The 26,538-nt window shown below is 36.7% G+C and overlaps 2 protein-coding genes across 3 annotated transcripts; both read right to left on the bottom strand.

Moving 5' to 3' along the window:
• Positions 1 to 371: 371 nt before the first annotated feature.
• LOC308681188 (receptor-interacting serine/threonine-protein kinase 2) lies at positions 372 to 7,380 on the bottom strand. Its single transcript, XM_081349852.1, has 11 exons — positions 7,099 to 7,380; positions 6,561 to 6,720; positions 6,038 to 6,187; positions 5,803 to 5,939; positions 5,661 to 5,710; positions 5,415 to 5,555; positions 5,244 to 5,329; positions 4,295 to 4,363; positions 3,570 to 3,723; positions 3,297 to 3,470; positions 372 to 1,878 (listed from the first exon to the last, which is right to left on the bottom strand). Exons 1-11 carry the CDS (start codon positions 7,239 to 7,241, stop codon positions 1,574 to 1,576), a joined length of 1,569 nt encoding a protein of 522 aa, XP_081205978.1. The 5' UTR covers positions 7,242 to 7,380; the 3' UTR covers positions 372 to 1,573.
• Positions 7,381 to 10,819: 3,439 nt separating this feature from the next.
• On the bottom strand, positions 10,820 to 26,303 carry LOC308706392 (adhesion G-protein coupled receptor G5-like). 2 transcript variants are annotated; one of them, XM_081391985.1, is made up of 14 exons: positions 26,075 to 26,303; positions 16,398 to 16,483; positions 15,763 to 16,209; positions 15,580 to 15,628; positions 14,728 to 14,842; positions 14,510 to 14,629; positions 14,312 to 14,428; positions 13,363 to 13,405; positions 13,154 to 13,257; positions 12,854 to 12,972; positions 12,438 to 12,697; positions 12,215 to 12,314; positions 11,858 to 12,132; positions 10,820 to 11,635 (listed from the first exon to the last, which is right to left on the bottom strand). In XM_081391985.1, exons 2-14 carry the CDS (start codon positions 16,462 to 16,464, stop codon positions 11,511 to 11,513), a joined length of 1,941 nt encoding a protein of 646 aa, XP_081248111.1. In that variant the 5' UTR covers positions 16,465 to 16,483; positions 26,075 to 26,303; the 3' UTR covers positions 10,820 to 11,510. The 2 variants fall into 2 exon arrangements, with proteins under 2 accessions (XP_081248111.1, XP_081248112.1); XM_081391986.1 differs by lacking the exon at positions 12,215 to 12,314 and having other exon boundaries at positions 10,826 to 11,635; positions 11,858 to 12,020; positions 26,075 to 26,301.
• Between the last annotated feature and the right edge of the window lie 235 nt (positions 26,304 to 26,538).

Here is a 26,538-nt window from a genome sequence, read left to right as displayed (position 1 = left end):
TTGAAAACAGTTTGCATAACGTTCATCTGGAAACCGAGATTTTTTTTTTTCAGGATTCTTTGATAAATAAAATGAGACATCATTTATTTGAAATATAATTATTTGAACATTAAAAATGCCTTTACTGTCACTTTTGATCAATTTAATGCACACTTTCTTAATAAAAGTATTAATTTCTTGCAAAAAATAAAATAAAAATAAAATCAGCCCACCCCAAACTTTTGAATGGTAGTGTATTTATAAGTTATATATAAGCATATTTGTATAAGGGAATGAGTACTTTAGGTCCTGTGAATTGTTACCATTACTTTTAATCTAATTTTACCTTCACTGCTTCATTTTAAATTGCTGAAAAAATTATGTTGTGCTTAGCAATACAAAAGCTCCATGTAGTTTATTTCATGAGCATGTAGCATTCATTGTTCATAATAATTCTAATCATTAAAAACAGAAAAAAGTAGTACATCGCATCTGTTGAAGCAGCTTGAAATTTCATGTCAAAGACATTTCACATCTCATGTTGCAATGTTTGCAAAGGCCCCTATTGCAAGGTCCATTCATGCCCTTTAGCGTAAAGACCATCCATGCAATTAGATAGTCTGTGAGGAGGTATGTGGCATGGTATTGACATGACAGTAATACCAAGCAATAACTGTTCTCCAAGAAGTGGATCTAACATATGAGTTCATGTGAAATGCTGAAGGGACACATACTGTTAAACTGTGTTATTAAAGACACAACATATCACAAAACAGTGTGAACATTAATTACATTTCTTATACCATATCTGTTTTTCCATACATGAATACTTTATTCATATTCTTGCTTTATACATTCCGTGCTACATACATAGAGCACCAACCAATACTATTAAATGCTTTTAAAAATAATGTCTTGTTGCAAGATACACTACAATCAGAAACTACTGCGTCTGTTGTGCAACATGCACAAATTTAAGTCTAACATCAAAAACACCCAACCTTGGAAATGTGTGGTACACACATACAAACCCAAGATAAATATGGTTATAGAAAGAAACGTAAAATATTTGATGAGTCTATCAAAAGAATATGATATATTAGGCTGAAACAACGGTTTCAATATTAACAGCAACTGAGTGTGAAAGTTATAAAGCTGTTAAGAATGATTAAGAATGATTTACCTTTCACAAAAGTTCCTTTGAAAATAATCTGTTTTTGCACTGTGACTTTTTTTCTCTTCAAAGGAATGTAATCAAATCTGTAATTGCTCATTCATCAGAACATGATAATGTTCAAAGTCATTTGAATAATCCCTTCAGTTTGTGAACTGGGAAACAGTTAGATCATCAATACCCTTTACATTGGGTGTTAATTTGATGATATTTTTTGATTAAAAAGAATAAACTGCATGGCAGCATTCCCTTCCAGAGGATCTGACCTCTCTTCATCTCTTACAGACTTGTCTACTTAAGAACACAATAACAATCTCAACATATTCATGACACATTATACTGGCGTACAAATCTAATATCAATTGTTTCGCGTGCAGTTACTGCATTACAACACTAATGTAAAGGCATTTTTGATCAAATTTAACCAGACTGCCACCTCTGGGCAGTTTGAGTATTTTCAGTGGATACTAAACCTAAAGTTGTGGCCACCAAGATAGCAACATTTTCACCAAGGCAGGCACAGATATCAAGCAAACAGCGCGTGCGTGCAGTCAAGGTCAAGGCCGCAGTGATGATCTCATACGTCTCACGAGTCACAGCTTGTCTAGCACGTAACACGTCAAGTAGGTTGTTGAGTCGTCCTTCAGTCATGCAGCGAACAATGGCCTCTCGTCTCTCTTGCAGAAGCCGGCAGCAGCTCCTTCTCACAGACAGTTCACATTTAACTAGAGAAAGAGGAAGCATTAGTCAATAGTGTTTTCATGAATCCTTTAAATTCTGCAAGAATATTGCACATTTAGCAAGAACATACTTCGCAGACACTTTTATTTATATAGCGCTTTATATAATACATATTGTTTTAAAGCAGTTTTACAGCGATAAACAGGAAAATAACGATTCAATTATGCAAACAGAGTTCAATTCTGCTGTAATCCAAATTTTAAAAAAGACAATAGCAAACAGTCATTATTCAGATGAAATCAGTTCTTTGAATCTATAAAGCAGCTCTGGAGAAAACAATGATGTCATCATCCAGCTCAGTTCAGTTCTCATCCAATAGTCAGAGCAGTCAAATCAATAATATTGCTGAATATTACGTGTCCCCTACTAAGAAAGCCAAAGGCGACAGTGGCAAAGAACCCAAACTGCATCGGGTGAGAAATGGAGAAAAAAAACTTGTCGGTTTTTCAGTCGGGGGATCAGTTCTCCTCTATCCAAATAAAAGATACAATAAATATATTAAAATTAAGCAAATTTGAAAAATTTGAATTCATCAAATACACATGAAATAAAAAAAAGTATTACAGGTTCCACAAAAATATTAAGCAGCACAACCGGTTTCAACTGTGATAATAATAAGAAATGTTTCATCAAATCAACATATTAGCATGATTTCTGAAGGACCATGTGACACTGAAGACTGGAGTAATTCAGCTTTGCCATCAGGGGAATAAATCCCATTTTTAAATATATTGAAATAGGAAACAGTTAGTTTAAATTGTAATAATATTTCATAATATTACGGTATTTACTGCATTTTTGATTAAATAAATGCAGCCTTTGTGAAACTTCTTTCAAAAACATTTTAAAAATCTTACCAACCCCAAACTTTAGAACGGTAGTGTATTTTTTAAATTGCCTTTACTCTAAACCAGTTACTTCACTGCGACAAAACCTTCTATACTACCTACATTTAAATGAACAAAACAAGACTAATTCTGAGAAAAACAAAAACCCTCTAGAGAGGAAACACACTGGACACAGATAAGGCATTAGTGGGGCGGTCATTCAGGAAGCGAGCGAACACAGTCCCACAGAACTGCTTACTGCGCACATGTACAGTAAAGGCACAACACAAACAAGAACTGATACATTTGCTCTGTACAGGTAGTTATGCCAACAGTATGTACACAATATGTACACAAAGCTCCTCCAGATTTATTTAGCTAAAATACATCAGGCAATTGAGACTGACAGAGAGCAGAGCTCTTTTCCAGATGGATTAAAGTATGCAACAATGGCATGTTTATGCTTGTGGTCCAAACTCATATGTTGGAAATGTGCAGGACAGGAATGGAGGGAATTAGAGAGATTCAAACAAAATGACTGTTAGGACCTTTTGGAGACAGAACTAATTGCTTACCCTGGTTGCCAGCGTTGTGTTGTGGGGTGCTCGGAAACAGCGTTGAGGGGGAAACACATGGGGACCTTAAAGATGTGGGACTCTGTCTCTGGGAAATTCCACTACGGCCATTAATCTGATTGAGACCATGATTACTGCAGGAGTTACTGGACTGGACTGAACTTTTTCCAGTATCTATGAAGACATGAGCAGGGAAAATGTAATTATAAGACATTTTACACTAATAAAGTAAGAAAATGTATCCAAAATACTATTAAAAGAGTGGTCACTAACCCCTAAAGCACCCAATCTGAGGAAAATCTCTTGTTGCCAATGGCGGAGACTGAGAGGGCTTTCCTTTTGCCTTCAGTGACGATACTGGCAGAGTTTCATTCTGTGGAATCACTTTTGAGGTAAATTTTTTTGTGGGACCTCTGCAACTATTGTCCTGTTGGTGGTAAAAGACATTCAGCTGTCAAAAGCATGGCCGTACCAACCATTGAGATCCCGGAGGTGTATAATAAAAGTCATTAAATAACTGCCGAACAATAACTGTACTTTGGTGCGGCAAAAATGTTCTACAACACAAAGATAACCAACTTTCTCATTTATGTTGATCAGCAAGTGTAACAGCGCAAGTCCATGTCAAAATGACAGAGATGCCCAATCAAATCAAAGATTTATTTATTCAAATTTTGTCACTTCAAACCCAAATGCTATTTTACATGAACCTTTTCATGCCACTAACACAGTAGAAAATTAAAAAGACTAACATGGTTTTAAAGCAATTGTTGTCCAGTCTTTGCCCTTCAGACATCTTAAAATGCACAAATGTAGATTAAGTGAAATTTCTTCACCCCAAGCAAGTTTTTGCTGTAAGAAGTGTTATATTTGCACATAATTTATAATGAACACACACAATACAAAATATAGCATTGGACTGAGTACCTGCTCAACAATTTAAAAAAGAGAGAATAGTTCTACACCAAATAAAGTAAAACCTGCAGCAGTTGTCTTACCTCTAGGTTATGTAATTCAATAGGCAACTCCCAGGACGATCGCATTTTACAGCTCAGTAGCCTCCTCTCCTGGTGAAACAGACAGATACACAGGCCACAAATAATCATTACCACCTAATAAATACACAGTCCTTCACATCTGTTTTAAAATAAATTTGAATTTAAACAGTATAATATTCAACACAAAGTGGGGTTCACAAATCTCAGACTACTAGTGAAAATGCTTATCACTGAATACTTCTGCATAACAATTGGGTGAAAATTTGATTAGAACATTTTAGAATGTTTTAGTATTCAGTTTGTACTCGTATTGCTTTAATCACAGCAGCACTCGAGCTGTATGAACGCCGCAAGTTTTTGTAAAACCTGATGATCTCCAGCATAGCATTTGAGAATGAAAGAGCATCTTGTGCTTCAATGGAATCAAGAACATCTGACCATTTGGAAAGAGTAAATAATGTTTATACAATTTGCTTATTGGATTAGTGAACAGGAAATCTTAATGTGTTTTCTTTGTTTTAAATATTTCCTAAGTCAACATGGAATTAAAATGGAAAATTCATTTTTTTTAATAATATTGCAGTGTTTATTATAAACGATTTATCCGTGCACATCATTATTATTCTTAATTCATGTGCCTTCATATTCTTTAATCTAAAACAATAACTTCCATTCTAGTAATCCCTATTAGCAAACAGCAAACATCAAATCAGTTCCTGATGGACAAAATCAAGTCCTGCCCTAAAAAAATGTTCTTGTTTGAAAAGCTGTTTTACTTGGTTATACATCAAAATAGGGAAGAAAAGCAGATCTCATTCTCATGCCGACTTTAAACTTATTTCCAGACTACAATGAAAAAAAAATCTCTGTTTGTAATGTGGACTTTTGGACCCCACTATATAAAAGTATTTAGAACTATTATTAAGCTCATTGATTCTTAAACAAGTACCTTGCATTTTTTCTGATGAAGAACATCTTCAGTCAAAGTCTGAGGATCAAATGCAGCCAAAGCTGTCCTTAGAACCACTGCACACTCTGTATGAGCAGAAAATAATAGGCTAAGTGATGGGCAAATTTTAAATAACACCTCTAAGCTCCATAAAAAAAAGCTGTAACTAACCCTCAGCTGATGGCCGTTTTCGAGGTTCATTCTTCAAGCATCTAACGATGAGCTGGGTAAGAGCATGGTTTTGAGGGGTCATTAGGGGCAGAAGGTCAACCCCTAAACCAAGCTCTAATTTGGTCTGAAGCTGATCAATACCTGTATGAAAACAAATTTAAAGGAAATGTTTCAGGTCAATGAATGACTGAAAAATCCTTCTCCCAGAATAAGACAAGATGCATTGAAGAGAAGATGACAACATACCTTCACATGGACGCTTTCTATTCAGTGTTTCCCACAGCAGAACCCCAAAACTGTAGAATCATCACAACGCTTAAATGAACACAACAATTCAACTCTAATATACAGCTGAAACACTCTAGAATTTCGAAATAATGCACCTCACCTATATATATCCGCTTCCACAGAAGGAACAGCACCTTGTAAGACTTCAGGTGACATATAGGCCAGATCTCTGACACATGGCCCAAGGCCATTAGAAATGGTCAAGTGCATGTCTATCTCTTGACCCCAGTCACACAACTGCAATGACACACATATTATAAAAGTAAGAAAAATGGTAAAGCATATGCACAAATATATATATATATATTTTAAAGATATTTGGACTATGGCAATACTTTGGCATGGTACTGTTGGTCTAGAAGAACATTAGTAGCTTTCAGGGCTCCATGAGGCAGCGGAATGGCATGGATATGAGCTAAACCTTCAGCAACATCCAACAGGATCCGAAGACAAAGAGCCATCGAAAGCTCTGGGTACAGATTTGTCTTAAGAAAGCAAAAATGAAATGAAATAAGACTGGTAGAATGCACAGAGAGACATTTCCTAACAATAAGAATTATATCACTGATGATGATGCAACAACCACTAAAAAGCTAATGTATTGTATTGGAATGCTACGGCTCTATAAAACTTCTGTTTGTTGGTACTATTTTTAGTAGGCAGTTACATTATTAGACATTTCCCTGCCCAGGGGGTTTCCACTCTCTCACTGTCAGGAACATGAACACACCTCCACAATTCAAAAACTAATTTTCACACTTCCTGCTTTAGATAAGACTCCTCAGGTATTTTTATACACACCTGTCTGTGATTATAATAAACTTTTAAATGAAGTGCATTGTTTAAGTAAGTGCTTACATCATGCAGTGTGGAATCTAGAGATCCTTCAGCCATCCAGTCCCACACCAACCCCACTAGAGAGTGAGCTGAACTTGTGTACACACCCAACGGGACCAATACTTGCTCAGCGCACACCTGGCCCAACATTCCTACTTTCTTTAACCTGTCAATCCATTTACTGATACCACACACACACACACACACACACACACACACACACACACACACACACACACACACACACACACAAAGCATTTAAGTTTTGTTTTCCATTTCTTGGAAATACCCTTAGCTGCTCCACAATATAGCGATATTTAATAGAATTTTGTTTTAATACGTATTCATATTAACATTAATTATTATTATTAATTCATATTAATGCTGTATTAGTAGCTCTTAATTTACTACGACTTAAATCATATATTTTAATTAATATTTTTTTATATAGTATAATAGACTATATAGAATACTAGGCCTATATTTGCTATGCAAAGCACAACAAATAAACGTGCAAAAATGATCTGCCACAGGTATGATGACTGAAAATGCATTTTACCTATCCTTGATTAACTTGACAGCCACTTTGCGTCCTGTCCTTCCGAGATGGCCTCGCAAACACGCACCTACACTCGTTCTGACCAAAACTACGTCTCGCAGGTCCTTCTCATCAATCATCTGCAGATGACTGACCTGAGCCATTCCTCAGGACTCAGTCAGTTTCAACTCTGCTGGAATGCTGAGTTGACTGAGACTGCTCCACTAGATTCATTTGCTGTCATTTGCTGTCATGGATAGAAAAGATCTATAGTCTTTAGAAAATGAAAGGAATCGAGAGCCCGGCCCCAGATCGCGTGCACATGACGTCACTTGTTTATGTCTTTTCTTATTGGCTGAGTTCAAAGAAATCCCCTGCTATTTTTAACAAAGTCACGTAGTCGTGAAAAAACACTTCAGGACCGCATTCCAATTTTTTTCTTTTCTTTTCTTTTCTTTTCTTTTCTTTTCTTTTCTTTTCTTTTCTTTTCTTTTCTTTTCTTTTCTTTTCTTTTCTTTTCTTTTCTTTTCTTTTCTTTTCTTTTCTTTTCTTTTTTATTTATTTATATATGTGTATTAGCAGTTTATACTATTTCATAGCAGAAATAGCCTATACTATTAATTCAGTCTCGCACATTCAAGTTTAAAATGGCCGCGCCCCCTCTTAGGCTACATTAAAAATAAGGTGGAAAGATGAATCGTGAAAATGTTTTATAATTTCCAAGGGTCTTGTTGAATTAGTGTTGTAAATATCGCCAAAGTCGGGGTCAACTTAAACAGGTCATCTAAGGGTGAGAATAATTGGTGTGGTTTATGAAGCCATTTTAATAAACTCTTAACACATGATCTAACAACTGCACATCTGACATATCAGACGGGTCTCATAAAGATATCGCTTATTTTTTCTCTTGACATGTGATGTGACCATATGAACAACATCATAAAACCTATACAAAATAGTCACAAGTGAAAGACAATTACAGGGAGTGGCAATACATAGCCTACAGACAGTTATGCTATTAATCATTAACCTCTCAACATTTATTGACATCTTTGTATTGTTCATGTCTGAACTGTCTCTCTGTATAACATAGGCTGTAACAGCTATCTGGAATTGAGCTCATCAGTGTGACAGTACTGAAGGAAAAAAAAAAAGAAAAAGAAAAAAAAAATCCCGAAAACAATTTCCTCTTTTTCTCAGATGTCTGCCGAAATTGCAAAAAGAGGTGACTGTCACATACTCAGGTTTTTTTTTTTTTGCAAAGCTAAAGTTTATAATTAAGTCTTACACCATTTGCTGATCACTGTTCAGCGTGACAAGTGAATGGGAAGTGATATTTCCATCTTACAGAGAAGGGGATGTCCAAAGTGACTGAACTAACAAAAGAAAATGGAATCTTGTGAGTCATTTATTGGTTTATCACTTTCATGCTCTGTTATCTCAGAAGAAGAAAAAAACTATTGTCAATTTAAATCACTAGCTACAGTAGCTATATAGTTATTTTATTGAACCGTTCTTTTACATTACATAGAAAAGTTTTAGTTAGTTTCTGTGCTTAGAAATTATAGCCACAATAGATTAGATAACAGAGGCAAAAATGCACTGTTGAACTGTAGTAACCTATCCAATAAAACTAGTCAATACATTAACTTTTCCAAATATGATTCAAATTTATCATTACCTGAATTGGAATGTTTTAAAAATGATGAAAGGAATTCACTAGAAATGCAATTAATGTCTACATTTCCATGTTATTTGATGGAATTGTTAGAGAACAAATGACTCAATAAAGTAACACATTAAATAAATGTCTTTACTGCTTTAACTGTATATATCATAAATAATTTGCATCTTAAGTGACACGTTATGCATCTAGTAATTGCAGCCTATACTTTTTTTGTCTTCTCTGATACATTTCTTGTAAATTCATGTCAGTTATCCAGTGCAAATGTGTCTCGAAAAAACCTCGAATCTCACATAATTGTAAGTAAAAAGTCAGTAAAACCACTTTTACGTAACTTTCCATGGAAGAGCTGCAACTCAGTGAAGAAGTCACAGTCATAGACACTGAGTTTAGATGAAAATCAAGCTGAACAAAGGGGAACTTTAACGCAATGCTCATTGTGTAACATCATTTTGAACTTCAGAATGCAACACTGGCTTACATTCCCTGTCTACTAAAGACAATAGAACATTAAAGCAGTTCATCAATGAATTTTCAAAAAGTTATTCAAAAATACAGCATAAAGATATATACGAAAATTTCCAATGCAATAAATGTACGCTGGATCAAAGACTCAGTGTTAGTGAGTCTTTAATACTCATTAAGTTTAAGTTTACAATCCTAATGTGACGTCCTATGAAACCATAAGTTCTTCAATAATAGTAACACATAAGGGTGGACTGTATTGTTTTTCATGTATAGTCATTTCTATGAACATATTGTGTATTGTTTAAATCTAGATTGTGCATTCTATGTAATGTCTTACCGTATTATATATGTCTACTTGTTTTTGGAGAAAGGCAAATTCTTTGTAAATGTAACTTACCATGGCAAATAAAATGAATTCAGGTTGTTGTAAAATGTGATGGATCCTTCAGTTATATTTTATCTGTTAAGATGACTCGAAAACTCATGATATGAATAATGAACGGAGCAAAATACAGAAATCTACAGGTGGAAAATTATGAAATCCACAATAGCATTGGGACTTGGATGATGGTTTGTCTTCCAAACCAAAGTGACCTGGAACATACATCAAAACCCACAGCAAAGCCCAGATCCAAATCCCAGTAAGTATCTGTGGGATGTATGTATTTAACAAAGAGTCTTAATTCAAAAAAAAAAAAAAAAAATAGCATCTTTTTTTTAAAGATGAGCTCCAAACACCAGCCACCAGAGGTCACCCATCTGGACCGAATTATTCTACCTACGTTAGGCTATTAATTATTGAAATAAATGCTCAAGGTCTCTTGTATCTCTAACTATGGTTTTTGAAGCTATATATATATATATATATATATATATATATATATATATATATATATATATATATATATATATATATATATATATATATATATATATATATATATATATATATATATTTAAATGTACAAAAATTAAAAATGATAAGAACTCATTATCATTTTCAGGTAAATTGGGACAGTGCAATTGGTAATGTGAGACACATTTTCATCTTATTTGTGCTTGGTACAATTGCTTACAAACAGGATATTCTACATATCTTTTTTTTTTTTACAGAAATATTTCAAAATGTAATGTAAAATAAATGTAAATAACTTTGTTTTACATTACCAAACAGCTGATGTACCCCATTGACCTTATTTTAAAGTTGCTATTTTATTTTTAAATTGCTATATAGAACCTTAATGTTGTTATAAAGAACCCTTTTTAATAATCGCTTACTTTTCTCAAATGGCTAGTTCACCCAAAAATGAAAATTCTGTTGTCATTTACTCACCCTCAAAATAGTTGATGGATGTCAATGGGGTCCATCAACTGTTTGGTTACCCATATTCTTTAAAATATCTTATTTTGTGTTCAGCAGAGGAAAGAAACTCATACAGGTTTGGAACAACATCAAACACCCAAACATTTTTGGGTGACCCATCCCTTTAATATTTTTAATGAATATAGTAATATGGTTCCCCCTTGGTATGGTCTAATAAAATGTGTCCAATTAAAAAAAAGTAAAATAAAAAATCACCAAACACCAAAAATATTGATATTATGTATTACATATTATTATATTCCAACAGAAATACACATAAAAAATTACAAATACATAAAACAATACAAACTAAAATGTAAAGTTTGTGCTTTACTTTGCTTCATTACAAGACTCTAAAGAATAAACAAAAGTGCAACTTATGTTTTATCAAAACTAAACAAAATACAGAGTTTGCCGAACTCGTTTACCTTGATTCTGAAAATACACAATTGGGGAATGCACTTTTTTGGCAGTTTAAACTTGCACAAACACCCTAACTCATCTCACACAACTCACTACTTTTTGACGACAAAATTCAATTATTTTTAATTTATTACTAAAAGTGATTTGCAAGAACTCCTTATATCACTATAAATACAGCAGTTTTACACAGTAGTAAAAAACAAAACAAAAAAAGCTAAAGTGCAAGGTTTGCTTAAGAAAATGAAACAAACTATCAAACTCGTACTAAGAATATGAATACAGAAATACAGCTTATGACAGACAGGTAAAGCATTTATGCTCAATTACCCAATGCTCTGTGACTCAATGTCATCTGAGGAACTTTCAACTTCCTGACCAGCAGGATAAGAGAGTATCTTTAAATGCCCTTTGTGGATAATCTTTCATAGTCAAAACTTGAGAAATTGAAGAAATTTGGCAATTTCAAAAAGATACTGTTTGAGCATCATCAAACTTTTAACTATTTTCATGAGTATGTAGCATATGCTGTTTTGAAGATCCAGTACTGCTCCCATCCGAACTGGAGTCATCTTTCTTTTTTATCCGCTCAAGAGCATAGTATCGCAGCATTAGAAAGAATCCTGTTAGGACACATGGGAATAATCACAATTATTTTCATAACAGAATTGAAGCTAATGAGTTAAAAGCAAGATTTCTTAAGTAATGATAACAAAAGGAAACAAGTTCGAGGGCTTGTTTTATTTTCATGTGCCACCACAGGAACTCAACTTACATTGACACAATAGCCTAGCCATTATTTGACCTTGTGTATTTCGTGATAGAGCATTCAAGAAAAAGCTTACCTTGTAAGGAATTGATAATACAGAAGAGGAAGAGGATGGCCTCTGAGAGAGGGCCAAAACTGAGGAAACCGAGACCCCATGTTGTGCCAAACAGACAGGTGAGACCCCAGATGCTGAGAAAAGCCACATGAGTCTTCTTCCAATCGGGTCGATTGCGGATCTCCTTCATCACAAGGAAAAGCATGACTGTACCAGAGCTCACCACAACAGCCAGTAAGCCAACATTAATGATGTAATGGGCCAGTCGGCCATTGTCAGTTTCCAACATCCAGCACCTGGATAAGCAGAGCAAAGATTATTTTAATTCTTGTATACTGAATACAGGGTCACATCTAAGTAGTAAATATCTCTTCTTACATGTGGTAAAGACCGGTAATATTTTCACTTGGTACTATATCCCTTTTGCCATAAATATCCCCTATTAAGAGTAGTATCCCAACTGGCAGAGCTGGGAGACCTATAATTGGAAAACATTTTTTTTATATGTATATCTAAATATATATATATTCTTAAAAAAACAGGTGAAAATGCAATTTCTGCTTGTTTTAAAATAAATAAATAAATGTATGTTTATACTCACCAAATCCCCCCAAGTAAAAGACCCATGGAGGTGTTGTGCTGAACACCTCGTGGACTAACAAGAATGTGTGAAACACTTCCATAGCCATCCAGCAGAGTGTGCTGAGCAGCGAATAATGCAGAAGAGTTGCTGTTATCTTACAAACTGTATCATTTCCAACATTGGCTATTGTACCGGTAAGGATGAAGAACAAGCACAAAATAAATATAGCCACCACCAGACCACGGTGCACCAGTGAGGACTGGTTTTTCTTCACTTTTCTGGAATGCAGAGACAAAAACAATGGGGGTGAGATTCAAAATAGATTTTGTTTCAATGAACAAGCTTTTTTTCTTTTCTTTTTTTTTTAAAGAAAGAAAATTTGTGATAGTGTAATAAAAGTGAAATAAATTCCAAGTCAATGAAATCATAATTACCTGTGTTTAGAGAGCCAATAGAAGAGAATCACACAGCTAACTAAAGACATGGCACAGCCCACAGCGGTAATGAACGTCAGAGCCTTTAGATGGCGAACTGTAGTCCTCTGTTCCACTTGCTAAAGCATTGAAGAAAAATAGACACGGTAAAGTATGTATTATTGCATTTCTGTGTGTAATCCGTAAACACACTCTTCAATTGGCTATGCAAATTCCCAAGAATGAAAGAAATACCTTTTATTCATAAAGTCTGACTCTCAGTGTAAAATATTAACAGCAATGAGTAAAAGCGCTACTCACCACAAGAATAGCGAAGTATGTAAGGTGATTACAGTGACATTCTGTCTCTCTTTCATTGATTTTAATCGTATTACAACCATCGTATCTCCAATTCACTTCATTGTCTGCAGAAAAAGACATCAGTAGAACAATCAGTAACTGCTTAAACATTTACTTGATGCCAAATACTGATTGATGGTGTGTCTATGAACATGAAGACTTGAACACACCTTTTCTTGTGTCCCATGAAACACATCTTCCAGAACAGTTAGCCTGTGGAATGAAACAGAAGAGGATAGGAAGAGAGATTCATCATAGCAATTGCAAAGTTCAGCTGTTATAAATTCTGTCATAAGTGAGGCCCTTTTGATTTAAATGCCAAAAACAAGATGAGCAATCTGATGTTTATCAGGCTTCACCTCACTATCCTGGTCATGCGGTTTTCAGTGTTAAGGAAACGGAAGACATTTAGGGTGGGGGTGTTCACACTTGTAGTTCGGTTCTCTCTTTTTTTTATTTTTGCTAAAGAAAATAATATATTTAGTCCTGGTTTGCTTAGCGTTCACACTGTAATTTTTAACACCAAACCTAAACATACAAAACGAAAACCTCTTTTATGACGTATATATTAGAACAGAACTTGCTGTGTGCTAGGCTAAATGCGTGTGTGCGTACAATATGTAAAGGAGTCAAAACAGTGTCAGGAATTCCTCAGTTTTAACGAAACGAATGAATATCGGCTGCAAGGAGACAGTGGTTCTGACGCCTGTACCTAACTGTAATGGGCAACATAGCTCCTATGACGAGAAGGTCCAGGTATGCTTGAGCATTCTGTCCTTTACAGGGTTGCATCTTGTGACATCACGTCTTGTTTTTGGTTTGTTTAGATGTCTTTGGTCCGTGTTGCATTCATATTTCTCAAACTTTTGGAAGCTGTTTGTTTGGGGCGCACAAAGGTTCGGATGACAGCGTTCACTCTTATTCAAATAATAAACCGCACTGTCAGAGCAAGAGCACCATAGTTTGTCTTAATATAACCAAGTGTGAACACACCCTTGGTCTACTCAGTGCAAAAATGATGTGAGCTACAGTTGTTGCTAAGCTTATGAATAGCACTTTATCACCATAACAAACATGGTATAACCTGAAAAAGTTAAACAACAACTCAAACATACTTACTGGTAAGGGAAGGTGATGGAACCGGATTTTGACAGGCTCTGGGAGGTTTTTGATGGTTTCGTTCTCTACAGAGAGTCCAACTATGCCACCCAGAAGAGTTGAATTAGGAGGTCCCCCCTATACATCACAAATACTGTTGTATCATACTGTACATTGCTCTCCACATGATTTATTTCTGCTTGACATATATTGTCATACCTGAAATAATTTCTCTTCCATGTAGTAATACACCATTTTGGATTTGATCTTTGTTGTTGATTTCAGACAAGAGGGAAGATAAACGGAGGATATCATGTTTGGGTCTACAGATTGAGGGGCCTGGAATGCAAAACATATTTATTAACATGCAAGAAAAAGACCTTTCTGTGAATCAAAGATTATTTGAACTCTGCTTAAAAAATGTGAATGTCATTTACTGGCAGAGTTAAACTGAGTCCTTTGAAGCCCTCTTCCATCTCAATAACTTCACCCTGAGCACAAGGTAGATCCACACGACCTATTGTATTCGATTTCATCAATACTTCTTCTATCCTGCAAACACGCACAAACACATGTATTTAGACATGATCACACTATAACAGAATCACATACACAAATGTTACTTATTGTACTAGGTGTTATAAGTTATCATAACATATTCACGTGATCCAGCATGATTATTAAAAGATACAAGAGCTAGTATTATATAAGGCATAGATTCTGTCTGCACTCTCTAGAAAGTCAGATTCATATGAACCCAAACTGCATCAATGCCACAATCCCACCACCATTTTCATTCAAAGAAACAGGTTTATTTATAGTATTCTATTGTGGAGGGTGTGTATGTGTTATGGCTGCAATACAAACCACAGTAAATACTTACCTATTGTAACCACACAAAATGTACCCACCCATTTCTGCACTATGCATAAGACGATAATCGTTTAAAGATTTTAATATGATGGCTCAGCATATTAAATGAACATGCACAATATATGAAATAAATAAATAAATGTTGAAGATGTGATAAATGTTCTAAAAATCCATTGATGCACTTGGCAGTTCATGCCACAAAGGAATTAGTTAGAAAGCCATTGTAAGCATGTGTTTAGCTTCCTGTTTGGGGCTCAACCACTGTTTTTCACTCATATTTAGGCTCATCCTGATTGCGCTCTTGCAAGCATGCACAACATAACCTCTTGCAATCTGCATGATTGACCACATCAGTTCATAACACTCTAAAGTAATAGTGAAACTACCAAACTAAAATAAAATGATAATTGGCTTACATGTTTGCTCCTCTGGACTTCTGATTTGCCTCATCACAGAACGTCTCTTCTGTAAGTGGGAAAACAGATGAAATATACTGAAACCAAAGTAATTACATACTCAGAAATGCTAAACTCACTCAGTGTAACTTTTTATATCTGAAACTTTGACAAAAATGAACATATTACTTTAAAGGTTCTTACTGCAGTTGATTGAATCCCCTTTAAATGTATATATTTCCATTACATCGTTCCTGAAGATATCACCATGGATGCTGCCTTTCACAATACCATACAGACTGGCATTTTTCTGTTTGTCTAGTGAGAGGTCAGTGCAGCAGGATCCTTGAAGGCCTTTTGGTTCACACAGAATGTGTTTCTTTCCATTCACCTCCACTATCAGCAGGTCCAGCAGCGGATCCCAGAACACACAGAAATTACTTTGATTTTGAAGAGGGTTTGAATCTAGGTGAATGGATGAAGATCGTGTGCACTTCGCTGTGATATTGCCCCGAACAGAGAGTGTGCTCTCATTTGCTGAAATATCAATTCTATCACAGCCTGTTCTCAAATCATAATTCAGATTTCGGGATGCGTTGCCATGGCTCCATATTCCACACATCTTAAAGTCTCTGTCATTCTCTAATGTTGCTGGAGAAGTAAATAAAATTGATATACATAAATTTTATCTGCAAAACAATCCAAAATAAAAAAATTTTGCACTAATCAAGTGCGCAAAAATAGATTTATTTAACATGAAACTAACAGCAATTCTTATTATGCATCATTATACATAAAAAATAAACTTAATTTCACTTCCTTGCTGGTCGTCTACTTACCTAGACACGAACTGAACAAAAGACAGATGATCATCCGCATTCTTACAGTCTTTGGGCTCTGCTTCATTGTAGCTCATAGATGATGCCTGAAAAACAACAGAGAACTCAGTTAGAGAGAAATGAAAATATGCACAATGACGTGCCTTAGTAGAGCCATGCAAGGGCTTCCCATATGAAAAGGAAATAATGTTATCAAAATCTTGGCTGTTCCTTCCCCTTACCACCTAGTTTAGAGAAAAAGATACATGTCTGCATTATCTGTATAGAAAAAAAATGATTTCCTCTTCCACTATTCGTGAGATAAAAAGGCAGCCATCTAGTAACACATCTATTCCTGGCCTCTTATCAATAAGAACACATACATCAAATGGTAAAAATACATTCTGATGCATGTTTGGCTGCAACTGCCATCTCTTATCCATGAGAACAGACTTTCTTTTGCAACAAAGTGACTATTGTTGTCACATGATGTCATCTTTATGTCACAATTTTTGTTTCATTTTGTGTAGTAATACATGAATCCTCATGGTCAAGACAAAGAGCATGTCTCAGATCTACAATAAGATGAATCATAACACACTGCCAGTCCCAATGCGCTAAAACATGTGCAAGTGACAGTGGATGAGTCAGCATGGATCACTGAGCACAAAACCGATCTACAAGTCACTTCTCCAAATTTGAGTGTTAGAAGCTGATGTTTTTTCTCTCACTTCGTTGAGAGACTATACAGACACCAGAAAACTGTGGTATCGCAGTTTAAAAAATTGAGTAAACATTCAAGTTGCTCACATCCTCTCATGTAAATTAGGATATTAAGTCTATTCATCAAAACAATGCCAGAATATCATTTAAGATTGAAACGGACGAAAGTGAAACGAAATCTCGAACAATAAAACATGTAGGACTTGATTTTGTCTATCAGGAATTGATTGGATTGTTGTGTTTGCTATTGATGTGATCTCATGTGAGTGACAGTTTGTCCCGCCCTCACGCCAAGAAACACGTCATCAGAGAAGAGAAGAGATGACGCTGCAAGAGTGAGGGGAAATTACTTTGATTAAAGATTAAGAGGGCACATGACTTTTAAAAAATAATGATGTGCACAAATAAATCATTTATAATAAATACAGCAATATTCCATAAAAAAATAAGAATTGTCCATTTTGATTTCACGGCGACTTTAAACCCAGATGATGGGCTTAAGAATAAGGCCACAGGGGTTAACAGGACAGTATGACGTTTTCACAATTAAGTCTAACCTTCCTGTAGATAACAATCATAGGATCAACTACTTTAATTAGTTCTCACTTGTATAGTGCAGATCTACCGTGTTGCTTTTCTGCATGTTGACCTTTACATCTTTCAAAAATATGAGCCAAACCAGTTGAAATGAAACTGTAAGAGAATGTAGCACACTGTTAAGATCAGACACCACTGTGGCTTTCCTGCATTTACCAACTGCGAGCACAAACATGCGTCAACCTGTTGTGGCAGGCATTACGCTAAACACAACATCTGCAGATACTCGATTTGGTCTGAAGACGAAACTACATCATGTGCTTTACCACTGATGCTGCTACTATTATGAGATAGTGTGTTCTAGAACTACTAAACTGCTATGAAATGCATGCATGCATAAACAAAGAGAATCAGAGACACATATACTGTAGCAGAGATCAAAGAGATGAGAGATAATAACATAAAATGACTGCCATCTGTGTCAAGAGAACAATGACAAATCAATGATAAAAAGATCTAAACAGAAAATGTGCACATTCTGTATAGTATACTTCCTTTTTCCATACTGAGTCAGTGCATTTTAGAGTTGACAAAATTCTGCAACAGATCTGTTTAACTGATCATTGCGTATGCAGTGTAAAGGAATATGTGTGAGACATTTCTGACACTGTAGCAACAAATATTGTTAGAGTTTAAGGGCAAGCTGTCTATATTAATGCATAATTTTGCACATTTTGGCTCCTGTGATCTGTTTTGACAAACTTTTAAACTTTTTAAGACACATATAAGCTGTTTCCCAATGTGAAGGCTGCATCCTTCGAAATCGTCGGCCTTCACATTGGGACACAGCTATAGGCTATAGGCCTATATGGATCCTTCATTGCCTATGATATCCCACAATCCTGTGCGTTCCATTCCTCGACAGTTGAGCTAAAAAATAAAGATGACATCTGAAGTTGCGGTCGGTGGTCAGTTTGTGTGTATATGTTTTTGACCAACTTTTTCCACTTTTGATGTAATTTCCATTAAGGATGCACGAAAATTAAACCGAAATTTGGCTTGAGGCTAGGCAAACACTGCAATTTTCATCCGTTTTTGAGCCGAATTATGACTCGTGTAACTCTTTTTTTAGAGCCTATTTTCAGCTTTGTTGTGCATTGTTTGCAGTGTACAGGGGGAAACAAGAGGCGATAAACTCTCCTGACCAACAATTGGATGGGCGGATGAATTTATGGCATGTCAGAAATTTTGGTAGCCCCTTGTGAGGATATCATACACTTGAAGCAGAGCTACGAACCGATTGCCCTTAAGTCAGTGTTTTTCCCACACTGCGCCTGCTCGAAAACAGAAGTTAACCCATTTCATCTTTAATGCATAAAGAAAGAAAACAAAATGAGGGAGATCTTTGAGTTCTGCAGCTATCAAACAGCTGCAATTAAGCAAACTGTTGCTTACCTCCAGTTCGTGTTGCAAAATGGATAAACCATATTACACACTTCTTCCAAGCCACCAGCCTATAGCTTACATATGGGATCTAGGCTACACCGGCACCTCTCTTATTAATTTACTTGATCATTACTTGTTTCACATTTCCCTTTCACTTTATTTACTCATTTATTTAATATAGCCTGTTATCACGGGAAATATGAACCGTCTAGCAATTGTCAATAAAGAAAAATGTCACATCGCAATATTGGACATTTTTCACCATGAAGGTGAGTCAGTGGATATTATACAAGCAATGTGCAAACTTTGCGCGAGACTTAAGTCTCAAACCCCAGTCAATTATCACTACAGAAATTTTCGGCAAGTGAAGACAACGAGAGATAAATCCTACTTCAACATATATATGCTGATTTTCTTAATATTTCTCTAGTGACCTAGCCTGACGTCGTCATACTCAGATTCTAGTCAGAATGTGAGTCTGATACTGCTCCATTGAGCTATGATTATGGGGCGTGTTTCAACCGAACCAGGAAGGAAAATGCCTCTGCACTCAATTGGATAGACCTACAACCAATCAGAGCAACGGAGTAAGTGACGTATGTTTTTCATTCATGTTTCCGATCGACAAATGCCTTGATCGCGGTTCTCTGTTCCTCTTTTAAAATGAATGCGCTGTCGATATCTTCTATAACAGATGCGATGGCGGAATCTACACATAATGTTTAATAAACAAAGTTCGAGAGGAGCACGTTCAAATAATCAATCCAATCAACTTGTCATCAAACAATTACCGTCTACGGTCTACACTATCAGCATGAGAGAAAGCATATATTCACTATGTCAACTCACCTAACATTCCTTGACAGTTTTTAGCATCCCTCCACTCACTCTCGGCTTATTCTTTCACAGCCTGGAATACGGGGGGACTACTTTGGGTTCGGGACGAATACCGAGCCCGACAGCACGCCAAATATGCATTTATTCTATCTGACTTATTTGTAAGTGTGAACTCGTGAAATAACAATTCTTCAGCGGCAGTCATCTTTGTTGTAAACAAATTCAACCCAAGCGCTCGTTGGTGACGTGGATGATTACGTTACGTTGCTCATCTGTCCATCATCGTATAAAGCCCGCACTGACAATTTGATTGGTCCGAACAATTTTTGTTCGGACATAATAGCTCCTCAACGGATCGAGTCAAGACCGAACTTCCCGACCTAAAAATTTTTTGGGCGGGGCTAAGTTCGGCTGGCATCCAGGCTACTAGTGACCCATTTATGTAGTGAAAAAAATTAGAAGAGAAGTATTTTGTGTTAAACAAGTTGTTTTTAAAGTACAAAAGGTACAAAAGGTAAAGGGTAACTCTCGCCAAAATGCAACATAGGGTCTTTTTGTTAATCTACCCGAGGCAAACTTTCATTTAAAAGCATAATTAGAATTGAAACGCCACTTTTAAGTTTGACAGTATTTTCGTTTTCGAATTTTGAATGGGGGTGCTTGGGGCACTAATATGATAGCATCAAAAATCGCTATTTTTAAAACACTAAGAAGGCTCGACACAACATAAAACTTCGCTCGAAGTATCACCAGGGGCTCTACACATCAACTCGAACATTGAGAACATTGTTTGTGTATGCAGAGTTTACTAAAAAGAAAGATTTTGAACAACTCACTGTAGCTGTGTCTGCCGGCATTTTGTCAGTCAAAAATAGCCGACCTCCGAATGCGAATGAACTGACTCTGAATTTTAGTATTGTTTCCTTTTTCAGAGGATCCTGCTATTTTATCTTTGCTCTTGTTTAGTTGAGTATTTGAGTAGGTCTGGTGTATCATTGTTGCTATTTTGTTTATTTTTTTCCTCTGGTCTTTTTCAAGTTAGTTTGCCCCTGTGTCTTGTTTTTCTCTTTTGATTTCATTTCTACTTAAGATTTTCACCTCCAGTATCTAGTTTCCTGCAAGGTTGTTCTTTGTATTATTTTATTTGTTTGCAAGTTCCAGTTATTTCTAGTTTTCTTTTTTTTTATTCATCTAGCCATAGTTATTTACATCAGGTTTTAGTTTGCCTCATTTCTTATCTTCTTACTTGTCTTGCTCTGTTATCTTGTTGTGTTGTGTCTTGTCTTGTTCCTGAATCCTGAGATTTCCTGGTAACTGACCCTCACTAGACTGTGGGAGCAGTCTGATTCCCAAGTGTCAAGCCTCTGCTTCTGTGAGCCTCTGCCAGGCAGCAAGACTGCAACATCAAAGAGATCATCAAGCCTCTGGTTCCTTGTGTTCCTGTCTTCTTCACCATCATCCCACCTGGTGCCTCTCCATCTGTAGTCCTCAATCCCGTTGTCACCTTAGGACTAGTTTCAGCCTCAGACGTCATGCCCACGGACTGTTGGTTGAACGTCTGATGCATATGGCACATTTTTCTAGAAATGGAGATGTGTGTGTGTAGCGTTCTTTAACAGTATGCCTGGAAACAAATGTTGTGATGCCCAAACCTCCTCGTGGAAAAAGAACGGCGTTGGGCGTGAGCACTTACCAGAATCAAATAAACGCTGGATTTTCAAAAGTATGTGAAGTTCTGAGTCCTCTCCATCTTGCAGAACTGTGACACACATAGATTGTGAGCTTTTGCTTTACATCGCATGCAATCTACTTGTACAGTGTGAGTTGGAAACCTTGCTGAAATCATGATTTCGATTACAAAATCGAGGTTGTGAGCCATTACGTACGTTACGAGTCAGTTAACCTGATAATTGCGTCAAAGCAGCTGGTAGTACACGGCACGACTGTCCTGCACGACGAGCCAGCGGCAATCACATGTGCTTTGCTTTCATGCTAAACATGCAGACTGGAGCCTTCCATGTTGCTGATATAGCTTCGGATAAAAAATTAAATAAAAAAAAAGACGAGTGTGCAAATGATTTGGTGAAAAGCAGAGAACAACACATCAATGCCTTTCAAAAGTGTATTTTTGTGTGTCAGTGTATGCGCACGCTAGGGTAGCAGCTACTGGGCTATAACAATATGCATAGCTAGGTCTAACCTATGTGATGTGGTTGTGTAGGATTTGGCAATAGAGGACAGCCTATACACTGGTCAAAATCGTCCGATTCCCTGAATTTTTAAACATGTTTGAAAATTATTGGGAGGTCAGGAAGCTCGTAATATGCTTGGCTCTGCACGTAATTCTTCTCACACAGTGCGAGCCATGACCATACGAGCATCAATGATTTCCAAGCTATTTCTACAGAGAGAAAAAAATTGCCTGCGAGCTTGTACGACAGCAAAAATCGCAACATTTGCCCCCGGGGGAGCGTGCACCTGAGACCCGCGTCTCTCTGTAGGCAAGGGCGTGGTGAGCTGGTACCTGCTTACGTCACGCAGTATAAAAAAATCCAATAGGAAAATTCAACTGCAGTAGCCACCGTTCAACCTGAAGAGGGCAGCACTCAGACGTTTTAGACTATAGAATTAAAACACTTTATACCCAAATGTCAAAAAATGTACTCGAATAAATGAACAGCACTAATAAAGCCCCAGTCTTACAGATTAACTAAAAAAAGTTGTTTTAGGGTTTAGTTACCCTTTAAAGGTGCAAGAATGATTGAAATAGGTACTGCAGTCCAAATTCAAAATATCGGAGATCATTGTTTCTCCCGCCACCAGCTCCTCAGACTGGACGGCGCTCACACGGGTTGCCAGTTTAAACACACGCAACATGAACGAGTGCAAATGACAATGAAAATTGGCGGCAACGTGCAGTATTACACAGACCAAATCAAAAACAAACATTCCAGTCGCTCATTTCAAAGTAAAATAACTGGCTGTAGAAGTGTTTTTCAACTAAATGAGTATGTGAACTTAGCATGTTTCCTCAATATATGCAAACATATTATGGTATTTTAATGCTTTAGTAGAGAAAAAAAAGTTACATACAGCACCTTAAAGGCCTCTTTTCTCTTTCGTCCAAAAACTGAAAATGCCATTTTCGGACGATAATTTTGGTGCATTTAATAATCGCATTTTAAATTACAAACGCAATTTTAACCAGAAAAATTGCAAGTACATTTTTTCCCCTAAATCATGCAGCCCTAATTTCTAGCGAGAAATTAGTATTGTAGTCATTTAATATTCTCTTAGTTATCACCAAAGCTCTCTAGATTTTGTTGTAGATCATTAACCAGTTATGTTGCTTCAGAAGACTACCTGAAATCAGTTTCAGCAGACACCATTGTGTGTAAACACTGCCTGCAAAGTCATTGCCAGTCAGCTGCCTAAGCTTTCGGATGCAGCCCTGGTCAAGACAATCTGCTGAATTTCGAACTGGGCATCAGAATGGGGAAGAAAGGTTATTTAAGTGACTTATTTTAGTTGAAATTAAGTAATTCAGAAACTGCCAATCTTCTGGGATTTTCAAGCACAACCGCAGAGAATAGTCAGAAAAAGAAAAAATATCCAGATTGCGGCAGAGGTCAGAGGAGAATGGTTCCTGCTGATAGAAAGGCAACAGTAACTCAAATAACCACTCTTATAACCAAGGTCTGCAGAAGAGCAACTCTGAACGCACAAGTTGAACCTTGAAGAAAATTTCAATATCATAATATTTTGCTATAGCTCTAAACAAGTGAACACAGTAAAACTGAGGCTCACCAAAATAGGACAAAAGAAGATGAGTTCACTATACACAAATGGCCTCCAGAGTCACCAGATCTCAATCCAATAGAGCACCTTTGGGATATGGCGCACAACGTATGTGCTGCTGACAAATCTGTAGCAAGTGTGTGATGCTGTGTCAATATGGACTAAAATCTCAGAGGAATGTTTTCAGCACATTGTTGCCACGAAGAAAAGAAGGCAAAAGGGGTCCAACCCGGTACTAGCAAGGTGTACCTAATAAAGTGGCCGGTGAGCATATACACAGTAAAAATGATTGTAGTTTTATGCTATGTTGTGTGTCTTTGTCCAAACATGTCTGCAATGCACTGTATAAAAATTACAGCCCAATGTGGCTATTACAGAGCAGCCTATTGACTACCACTGAGAGTACCCAGTTCCTCTTTTCCATGTTTGAGAGGGGTGCGTCTATGCCTCCGCCCTTTCTGGCTCTCTCTGCCTCTGCCATTGTTCCAGCAATGTGGACCTCACAGCAGTCAAAGAATGTCCCTTTTCTCTCCAAGCACCACTGAAAGGAAGCTGGTGAAGTCCATTTATACAGGGAGCATGTTGCCAGTTTTAAACTATGCAATAAAAGGAATTTTTGAAACATTCTCTCACCCTTACTATGTTATGTTATGTTATTTCCCACTCTACAGCCATTAAAAATAAACCATGCACACTCATATAACACCTCCTCTTTTAGTTATAATGACTCTGTGGAAATTTTAATAACCTCTGTGTTGTGAAGTCATGAGTCTTCCAGCTACCTGATTGTCGTTGCTCTGATAAAATCTCTTGAAATGATTGAACTTGTTTCGAAGTCCTACATATAAGCCTCGAGAGCTGAACCACAGAAGACATGCGTTTACAGTATTTCCACGGCTGATGTTGCGTATAGCAAAGCTAACAACCCGCACAGGACAAGAATGTGAACTTTGAGATGAACTAGGTCAAGCTATTGTGCTTTTCCTTTGTGACATCAGTGGCGCCGCGGACAAAAAAGAGAGAGGCCTTTCAGCTCACTTCATTCTGAGCTGAACTGACAAGTAGCAGGGACTGAGGGCAAAGGTCTTTCGATTATTTAGTGGCGAATGCACTGAAGCTAAGTTTTAATACAGCGAAAAACTCACTGATGTTTAGTCGCACAGATCAAACCGCCATGGTTCAGACAGGAAAACCAACATACACTAAGGCAAAAAGAGAAGCTAAAATGAAAACATCTTTGATTGCAATTTAATAGGCATACCAGCAATTCTTAAAGAACAATAATAAAAGCATCTTTGTAGTCACAGGCTCAATCTTCTCAGTCCGTTTAGAAGGCAGATAAAGGAAGCATTCCTTTCTATTGAGGCGGACTGACTGGGGGGTTACAGGATTGTCGAGGGTTTCACTAAAGCACACAGCCTCAGTGTGTCTTTGATTTGTTCATAGCCTCGGAGTAAATATGCGGGTGCTGCTCCTCCACCTGCGCTCCAATTTCCCCAAGGAGATCCTTGTCTCATATATTACTGCAATGAGCGTGAAATGTTGAAACGAATGAGAAAAAACTGCATGTTTATCTTAAGGTTCAGGTCAAAAGGTTATTGCATGTTAAGATGTGTTAATGTGTTACTTTAAGCTCATTAACATGGTTTATTTGGTATTTGGTCATTTTGAGAGTTTCTTCTGTTAGTGCACTTGCAAACACATGCAAAACAAGAGGGAAAACAATAAAACCTAGCCCATTTATTTGAATACAAAAGAATTACGGGAGACCGGGGCTATATCTCAGCTTTTTATAAGACAAATGTATTTTATCTAGCAGTACATTCATACAGGCTGTTAAGCACATAATTACTGTGAATTCATTCAACCCTTCCAACTAAAATGTTCAATATCGAAATATTTTGCTATAGCTCTAAACAAGAGAACACAATACAACAACACTGTAGCATCAATTATAGCATTGGTCAGCTATATAATAATGGTAGATTTACACTGAAAAAATATATTGTTTTTAGATAGCCTATCAAACCGGGGCAAGTTGTCACATTTTTATAATCAGAAGTTATTTTTCTTAGTGTGACAACATACCCCACATAGAGCGTTTAATAGTGTAAAGGGGTTTGATGGTGTTTAACCAATTCAAAAGTGTGACAACTAACTCTACATCTCGGTTCATATTTTCTAATCAGTTTAATAACGGCGAAGTAAATTATACATTTCACAAGTAAAAAAGCAAAAGCAATGGATTCTGATCAAAATGTATGAAAACACACAATTTACAATCCAACACCTTTCTCATTATGATCGGAGATCATATCGTGCATCACATTGGCAAACATTTAGAGAAATTGTCTTACCTTTCATACACAAACGTAGAGCACTTGCTTTCCGCCTCTCGCAGTAGCCTATACGCAAAACAGTTGGTTTTCGGAAAACGGTCAGCGAAATCGCGTAAAAAGGTCGCTGGTTATTTTGAAGTAATGTTCCTGGTGAGACAGTAGCTTACATGTCAAAACAAGCGCAATGTAAAACCAGTGGAAGAGCGATAAACGCAAGTGACATTCACACTCAAGACACCGCGCGCACAATGACTCAGTCAGCGCCTCAGAGCGTGTGAATACTACTGAACTGAAGGAGCTCGTGTCACATTATAGGCTAAGGCTAGTCATGCCATGCGAAAAGCGTAGGTAGTCTATACGAGCTCAACAGTCAGACTCATAGATACACTCCATCAAAGCGTATAGATGACAGCATTAAAAAGCTTGTTGGTCAAATAACTTTTCAAATGAAACTATTGTAACATGGTTCACTATGTGCTATA

The sequence above is a fragment of the Scardinius erythrophthalmus genome, assembly GCF_964197995.2.
Source record: "Scardinius erythrophthalmus genome assembly, chromosome: 2".
Lineage (NCBI taxonomy): Eukaryota > Metazoa > Chordata > Actinopteri > Cypriniformes > Leuciscidae > Scardinius > Scardinius erythrophthalmus.
This window is presented reverse-complemented; position numbering and strand designations above follow the sequence as displayed.